The following is a 9077-nucleotide window of genomic DNA, read 5'->3' on the forward strand; positions in this document are numbered from 1 at the left end:
GAAAGCGTCAGCTGATAGGAGAGATGGAAGCCAAGCGCTTGTACTTACTACATTCGTTATGGACAGTAAATACCGCTTCGACGTCGAGATTACGTGATTTTGTTATTGTGGCGTTAGTGGTCATTACATTTTTTTAAGTCACTCTATTTATAAAATTGTGATATAACCTTTTTTCTGTTTTGTAGTCAATGTTTCATTTTGTGCCGTGCGATGCGAACGTTACATTTATTATTATTTAGTGTTATTTTCAAAACAAACGATTCTTGTGTTTTTACAGTTTAGAACTAAAATATGCAATTTTGTGATATAAAATTGCTAGTATTCCTTTTAGTAACAAATCAGGTGTCTTCTGATAGTGACACCGAAAAGGAGAAACACAAAGAACGAGGTAAGTTACTTTTTGTTGTTGACAATATCAAATTATCATTATTATTCTTTCATAATAATAATAACAGATTTTCTTATCAACTTGAAAAAATTAGTAACCACATAACAACTCTTTCCATTATGGGAGAGAATGTTTTGGAACACTGATTCTGATGAAGTTAATATATAAACGTAATTTATGGGTAAAAACAAAAGAGAGCCTAAGATTGTTCCCTGGGTAAGTCTACAAATTTTATAATCAGTTATGCCCTGATTTTAATTAACTTAGTATACATGTGGGCAGATGTTGTTATATTTTATATTTGTAAATAATTTACATTGACATTTCCAAACCAAATCAAAATGTATTTCTACAAAAAATATAACTGTACATACAGAAGTAAATAATTTATATTAAAACATGATGCAGCATTTGGATAATAAATGATTGTATAACAATTCTGAATATTAATAATATATAAAACTTATTACCTGATAACAAAACATCTTATGTCACAAAAGAAATAAATCCAAACATCTAAATTAAGATAGATAGTTGAAATAAAAAACAAAAACAAAAACAGCATTTTTATCATTAGATTTAATTTGTTACCTAATTACTTTATAAGTAAGAAAAGTTAAAGGGGAAAGAGCCTACATGGGCTTTAATGGCCTGTGCATGGACTAGAAATTAAAAATTTTAGGTTTATGATTTTTATCTTGAGCAGTAGGTGGATTCATTTTATAAAATTTTAATTGAAATACATGATTTGATGTAGAATAAACTAAGGATATTATTTAAGAATTCTGATAGTTAGTCATATTGTACAGAAAATAAACAAAGCAAAGAAAGGCAATTATTAAAGTAGGACCGTTATTTAGTGAAAATTGATTTTTTTATATTTAGTTTGGAGAGGAGAGAAGCCTGTCCCATCACTCAGTCAATGTTAGTCACTCTAAAGATAACAGAAGGTTCTTAAAAGAATCCTTTGCTTTTTTTACTACAATCAATTTGCAGGCTGAAAAAGTCTGGTATATGGTAGAATACAGCTTGGAAACCTCTAAAGTATCTATGTATTTCTGTGTCAACAATTTACTATTAATTTAAACAGTCCAAAAGTATTACTTGTTAAAATAAACAACAAAACATTGAAAACCAATTATTGTTTTAAGGTTTTACAAAATCTTGAGTAACGACTCTTTTATTATTTACGGTTTGCTAGCAAATATTATTACATTTCAGAGATAGCTTGAAACCAATGTTACAGCATTTTCTCTGGCAAGACAATGGGCACCGAAGGTGTGGTTACACCCAGAAGAAAGATTCTTTCCAGGAGACGTCAAGGAATTTTTAAAAGAAGTGACTCCAATAAAGAAGGACTGTTTAGAATGTGATCCTACGTCAGAGATTCCTGTGGGAGCAGAGTCAGAAGGATATTATCTGACCACCAACAGAGAAATAGGTATCTTTCTTACAATATTAATTTTTATATTATAAGTGTAGATGGTATTATATAGTATGTGTGAGTTAAATTCGCCCATGAAGCAGAGATACCCATTAAGAAATAGTTTTTGTATCAGACCTAACGTTTATATTCCAGTGACATTGAATGTTTCAATGTAAAATGAAGGGAATCCACAGAGGTGCAAACATTTTCTAATTTCAGTTAGTTAAAACTTCTAAAATGATAATGCTATTTCTATCAACTACATGATTATTATTAGTCAGTAAATTAAAATTACAATCAAGTTTTGTTATGATTTAGTAAAAAATTAATTTTTAATATTCTTTTGAACATATATTTATTGCTCGGCAGCAAGCAGCTGTAAAACAATCTGAATTTTACAACACAAGAATAATTCAAACATCACAACACTAATAAACCTAATTTTTGTTTGCAAAAATATAAGAAATCTCCCATTAAAAAAATTATTCCTATACATCCAGATACTTTTTAGTTTTTCTTTAGAAGTGTATACTTTTTGTGTTTTCAACCCATTATATATAAATATGTTTATGGTTTTAATTCTAAGTATCAATAAGATATAAAATTTAAAAAAACATTTGTATATATATATATATATATATATATATATATATATATATATATATATATATATAATTAATGTTTAAAATGAGATGTTGGCCATGATCCCATTTCAAAAAATATTAATATCTCAAAAACGAATAGCATAAAATATTGTAACACTTTGTGTTACCGTACCTTATATTACCTGCATGAAAACATATGTGCTACCCCATAATAGCATTTTACCCTTCTGGTTTTTAATGCTATAACATTTTAAATCTCAAAAACCATGTAACAAAATTCCATGAAACTGTGCAGTTAAACATATTTTACATTAATTTTAAATATAACAAGAACAACACACTGTGTATATTTTGAAATCAGTTTAATTTTAATATTTATAATTCTAATAGTAAAACATGAATTTTTAAAACAATAATTAATACAATACCTTTTACCTAGTTTCTCAACTGACTTCCTTGCAGTGTTGCCAAGTAGTGCAATTTCCTGAGGAAAAGTTACAATATTTGAGTATATTCTGGTAGTGACAAGTACTATTGTGGTAGCAATACAACAGTCTTACATTTTTAAGGCTTACACATGTTCCTTTTGTGGTATTTCGACATCCTATTTACCTGTTTAATATGTGAGTAACTAGATAAGCTTGAGCCACAAAGGGTCTAGTAGGCTTCTTTACAGTTTTGCCAAGTAGTGCAATCTACTGAGTTAAAGTTATAATATATGTGGTATAGCCTGGTGGAGACAAGTACTATTGTGGTAAAAATACAACAAACAGTCTTACATATATATGGCTCATACATTGTTTTAATGTTCAATATATGATATTTTCCTCCTATGGTATTTTGTTACCCTATTTACCTGACTGTTCATCAGATTAATATACGATTAATTGAATAAACTTGAGCTAGAAAGGGTCTATCTGACTTATTTGCAGTGTTGCCAAGTATTACAAGCTCCTAAGGTAAAAATAGTATCTCTCTAGCTGATAGAGAAGATCATTGCGATGCAATACACAATTTTTATGTATTTATGCCATTCTAAGTAATTTAAATACTCTATTAGTATTTAAACACTGTATTTGCATACCTGTTTGTTAGTTCAATATGGCTAGATAATCTTGATCTAAAATTATGACATAACCCTATTATTTTTAAGGTTATGTTACATTAAAGTTAGCTACTAAATTATATTCTATTAATAAGTTAAACACAATAGTGTTTTTACAACTTGTTGCAGAGTAACTGCTCGTAATAAGCGTGTTTATTTCCAGGTGATCTTCTAGCAAACTCATCATCCATTCTGTATGGGAAAAATCCTGATGAGTCTTATCCCCCATTATACTCTTTCATTACTCCATGTGATTCGACTTACAAGAGCTTAATCATCACGTACTGGTTTTTCTACCCGTACAACGAAGGGAAAGTTGTCTGCACTGTTCCATTGGGGAAAGCTCGAGCACTGCCTGTCCCCAAGGTGTTCAAGAAATGTTTGGGGAAGAGGACTGCGTTTGGAAGTCATGTTGGTGACTGGGAACATATGAGCCTTCAAATAAAGGTATTGCATTGCAACAAATGATGTAAGGCTTAAAGGGTAAAAACTATTTAATTTATAAGTACAAAGGAATGTAGTGCTGTTCCTTAAGAATGCCCAGAATTCGCCAGGTGATGTTTGTGAAATTTTGGATTTAATACAGATAGTCAATTTTTGTATTTGACACAGTTCTACAGCCATGAATCTTAGTGCCTTAATTAACATTATTCTATTTTCCCAGGAGGATTCACTTTTGGCCAGTTTATACCTTCCAGTGGAACCCACAGTGGGTACAGCAAAAACCAATGTGTTATTTAAATCTGGGGAACCTTAAGGATGTCCAGGACTAGCACATCACTAACCGAAAATTTCGAGATTCTGAGGTGCAAGGGTAGATTGATAGGTCTAGTCTACTGCCAGAGATGACTGTTGGAGTTGGTGGGGTTTGTTCCCTTAGAGTCAAAGGTTCTTGCCAGTCTATACATAAGGGTGTGCCACCCCCTGCCTGCTTTGGCTGGAGAGGCTACTTTAGAGCTGGCTTCCCCTTCTTCCGAGGGGACATGATTTCAGAGTAGTGCCCTAAACTTTTCCTCATGAATATCGACAGGAGGTGGCCCCTACTCCCAATCTTACCCATCCAAAATATCCTGTCACTCCGGAAGCAGTGCAAAGGACTAGGACTATGTGCAATTTTCTAAGCTTCTTGTCCTAAGAGAACAAAATGACAACAAAAACATTATTCTAATAACAGCTAGGAGTCACACTTATTCTTTCCACGAACCTTATTGTACCTTACTTAGACTAATTTTTGACCTCTTCAAAACAAAATATTGTCAAAATTTCTTTGATATAAATAAGATTATTTACTATTTACCTCTAGTTCTTTCCAAAGAGTAAAAAATATGTACTTAAATACATTCACTGATTGTTTCCTGAAGAAGAAGTTCTGAAAAAGAATAGAAAAACAGAATAGAAAAGAACAGTGCAGAAAACTTTATCTCACAATTTTACCTCTGATTAATTAAACTGGTGAGAGGCTGTTATAAATTGAATTCACCCTTTTACTTGTCATCCAGGATCTTCAGTTGTGACTGAATCATGAGACCAGAATTACGAGGATGTGCATTGTGCAACTTTAACTAAGAGAAGAATGATTGGATGAGTCCTCTTTATTTCCTCTATTTTATAACTACAATACTAAAAAATGGGGTTTTACATTGTCATGAAGAATAATACGAACTTACTTAAATATATTACTACAGAGCATTATAGTAGTTTAATTTCACTCCAGAACTTGTATTTCATGGGGTTTTATTAAATTCGAAGATGAAGCCAATACTAATTTGTTATTATGTGATGCTGGCATATTAAAGAATTCATATATTTATATATTTTTTAAGTACATAAGAAGGAAAGATGACTGTGATAGGTCACACATAATCATGCCATTCACCACAAAAATATGAACTATAGTATTTCTTTCAGGATTCAGTTCCTGACTCGTTGTACCTATCAGTTCACACTGTTGGTGCTTACTATACATATGACAAAGTCTCTGGGTGCTTTGTGCTTTCATCTATCAAGAGGAGAGGTATCAGCCAAGTCCAGGATCCACCCTCAACTGTCCAAATTGATGACGGCCATCCAATCGTCTTTGTGGCGAATGGATCTCATGCCCTCTGGGGTTCTGTCGGTGAGAAAAATTCAAATGATATTTAATTACTATGATAAAGGAGAGGTAACTCATAACCTCAAATGTGTTAGACAGTACAGGTGATTAATGATCATAATAATAATAAAGATAATAATAATAATAGTTGTGAAAATAAATTATTGTTAGTATTTTTATATTTTATTATGAATTATAACTTTGATTTGATACATTCCCAGCGTCTACTTAATGCTCCAGAGTAACTCAGCCTTATTTCTATCCATTGCTCTGGTCAAACAAGGTCTCCAGAACTTTTTTCTCATCACCATAACCTTACAAACTACAAGGTATTCAGTACAATGGAGAGGATCTAGATATTGGGAAATGTACTATCTTCTGATGTTGACTTCTTCTCACTTGATCTACCTGCTTTTAGATGATCTGCGATGGTCAAACTGCAAGATCCTACTTGTGCAAGACCATTGATCGGAAAAGACAGACTTCCAAATAATTTGCAAAGGTTTTTGCAATGAAAGATCAAACTGTCTCACTTGATTTCGTTATTCATTATTGTATATTTCAATCAGCTTAGGTAGCAACAGTTTAGCATTTGTTCTTCTTGTCTTGCATGTCATTACTTGTTGATCTTGTTCATTGTTGGTTTCTTCTAGTCAATTAGATCTTAGTCAGTCTGATTTCTGGAGCTGAATCTTATTATCTTCACACGTTGCAACTTTTATTCATAGCATGTAATTGTTTATTAATTTATTCTCTTTTATTACATGTTGCATCTTAAATTCAGATTAGCATTATATTGTATAATTGATCTGTTTCTTTTGACTTATTCTTATTAATAATTTATTTATTATGTTGTTCTTGTTATGTATTTATGGTAAATCATCGTCGCCCTGTGCATATTATGTAGTTTAAGCAGTATCATGCCATTTATCAATATATTTTCTTGTAATAACTTGTGAAAATGGTTATAATCTTTAATAAACAAACAAAATAAAATACTCGTACTACTTATACTTTACATATAGTCTAATAAAGCCATCACCGGAGGGTGCTGAATTTTCTTAATACTTAAACAGCTTACAAATCGATTTTGGATATAAGTTGATATAAGGTTTTGTTGATATTTTATTAATTGTTATTTTTACATGCTGGCTCTTTTCCATACAACAATCAATATTGATCTGATAACAATAACAATCAGTTAATATTAATTACCGCACATCCTCTTGCAGTATTGTGGACTTAACACTCCTAGTTCTTAATGATCATCTTAGTGATTCTGGTAATCTCACTCTTTCTATTTACCCCACATCTTTTCATCCAATTTCTGCATTATTCCCTACTTTAAAATTTTGGAGTTCTTAGTAGTGCCCAAATTTGATGGTGAAATATATCCAACTTACAGCTATGTCTTGCATTTCAAGTAATAATTCATTGTCCTAACAGTTTGTACAATCCCCTTCCAATGTCCTCCTTCACCCATGATCAGCACTCCACCATCTGGTCCACTAACTCTTCCAGTGTTGTAACATCTGCATATGCCAACATCAAAATTAAACTATGACAAAATGTGTTGATCCAGTATACCAAGCTATAGCAGAACATTTACCATTCTCCAACCAAGACTATTGGGATAGTCTTTGGTGTTAGGTTGCAGGGGTCAAGAAAAGAAATCTTAATTAGGTGGTTTTAAATTACCTACCATATTTCATTAGAAATTTGTTCACAAACCGGTAGTCACTAAGGCTACTAGAGGTTCCAAAACATGAGCTTCTTCATGTGTCAATCAATGAAATCCTCCCTTTGTCCATTAAGGAGTTGGAAGAAGAGTTTGGAAGGGTTCTGGATGGGGAGGAAACAGGAATTCACGTTTTTTTGGTGGAAGCAGCTGTTCTAAACAACTAAATTACAGTTGGTGGGATGAGAATTCAAAAGTTTAGGAAGATTAAAGAAATGTGAACACAATGGTAGTAATGCCTCCTGTATTCTCTCAGTAGATGAGAAAGGTAAGTCCTAAAACCTAAAAGAGAGAGAATATGCTGCTCCAAAGAGGAAGAGGACATTATTCATGTTGAGTGATCCAGATTGAGGTAAATGCTGTTAGAAGTGTGACAGTAGGCCAAAGACAAGAATAACAACCAAGAATGCTATTTGTGTTGCAAGATGGATAATGAGCTCCGGTTCAGATCACTCTAAGGGCAAAATAAGAAATATAGAGTTCTGCTCTGTTCCAAAATCTGGATCCTTGTAACATCAGCAGACCCACTCTGGGTCCTTCCTTACCATACGCTGAGTCTAGCTGCTTATCACAGCATGTTCCAGAGTCATCTGATGCGTGCCTGAGAGGAGGCCCAGTTTCGTTTTTTTTATTGGTATTTGGTCAGTTAATGATATTCCAGTGGTTTTTTTTATTCAAAAATTATTATTATTAAAGATGAGGACATAGCATTTTTCTGGAAGTTTGTGGTACAATTGTGTTTAGACAATGATTTACAACTAAATAGATAGCTATTAACATGGATGATTCATATTCAAGCAATAGCTTAAAGTTGGATATTTTCCATGCATATCTTGAAAATGTAAAAATATTCACCATTACATAAAATCTTTCATTGTTTCTCAAATTTCCTTCAAATTTAGAGTACCGTATTTCTAACTACATGGTTTTTGTTAAGGATTTGTTTTTAGTCTTTGTGGTATCCAACAGGAACCTACCAGTACAGTAAGCTGAACCTAAACTTACTGAAAGACGTGGTGGACTACGGTACAGCTTGGAACACCTGGGAGAGGCTTGAGGTGTACTCTACAGAAGAACAGATTCCCGACTGGTACAACTATAGGGGCAGGTGGGGAAATCCCAGGTCCGGATGTCTTGCTCTATCACGTCTTGGATTAAGGAATGTCTGTGTGCACACCGATGGACCGGATGGACTATCCACCAGACGAATGGCTATCAGTTGCACTTGAAAATAAAGTAACTACGTAGTTGCCGTAAACTTTTGTGATGATTTAATTTGTAACTCATACATAACTGAAATGAAAATGCAGCATGGATATTTTCAATACTTTATGTCATGTTGATGATGAATATTTTGTTATTTCCTAAATGTAAACAAAATGTTGAGTAAACTATTGTCAACATACAGTAAATTTAATAGATACACCTGTAATACCAGTAACTGTTTTTTGTTGAAAGTTTGTTTCTTAAACAAGGTATTTGACATTTTTATTTTTTTCGGAAATGAAAAACTGATAACTTTGGTGCGTTGTAGCGCTCGAAATATGAAAGTGGTATGCAATCCACGCACACCAGCTTGTTCCTCACAAAACAGAGGAAGGGATATTGATGCGCACTCACTCCTTTTTCATCATTTGCTTTGTTCTCGTCAGCTACAAACATCGCCATTTCCGTGTTTGTAAAAAAAAAAAATATAAAGGAACTTTGAGCGATCACCAAACTG

At 32.7% G+C, this 9077-nt stretch overlaps 1 protein-coding gene across 1 annotated transcript; it reads left to right on the forward strand.

Annotated features, from left to right (window-relative positions):
• The first annotated feature begins 291 nt into the window (after nt 1-291).
• Nucleotides 292-8583, forward strand: LOC124354962 (putative vacuolar protein sorting-associated protein TDA6). The gene is made up of 5 exons (XM_046805798.1): nt 292-388; nt 1635-1829; nt 3688-3971; nt 5433-5640; nt 8324-8583. Exons 1-5 carry the CDS (start codon nt 292-294, stop codon nt 8581-8583), a joined length of 1044 nt encoding a protein of 347 aa, XP_046661754.1.
• Nucleotides 8584-9077: the final 494 nt, after the last annotated feature.

The sequence above is a fragment of the Homalodisca vitripennis genome, chromosome 1 (genome assembly GCF_021130785.1).
Source record: "Homalodisca vitripennis isolate AUS2020 chromosome 1, UT_GWSS_2.1, whole genome shotgun sequence".
In the NCBI taxonomy this organism is placed as follows: domain Eukaryota; kingdom Metazoa; phylum Arthropoda; class Insecta; order Hemiptera; family Cicadellidae; genus Homalodisca; species Homalodisca vitripennis.

Bases quoted from the DNA above. Each gene is read 5' to 3' on its own strand.
- LOC124354962 (XM_046805798.1), top strand. From the start codon at position 292: ATGCAATTTTGTGATATAAAATTGCTAGTATTCCTTTTAGTAACAAAT. The intron at 389-1,634 runs GTAAGTTACTTT...CCAATGTTACAG, and splicing joins GGAGAAACACAAAGAACGAG to CATTTTCTCTGGCAAGACAA. The intron at 5,641-8,323 runs GTGAGAAAAATT...GGTATCCAACAG, and splicing joins TGCCCTCTGGGGTTCTGTCG to GAACCTACCAGTACAGTAAG.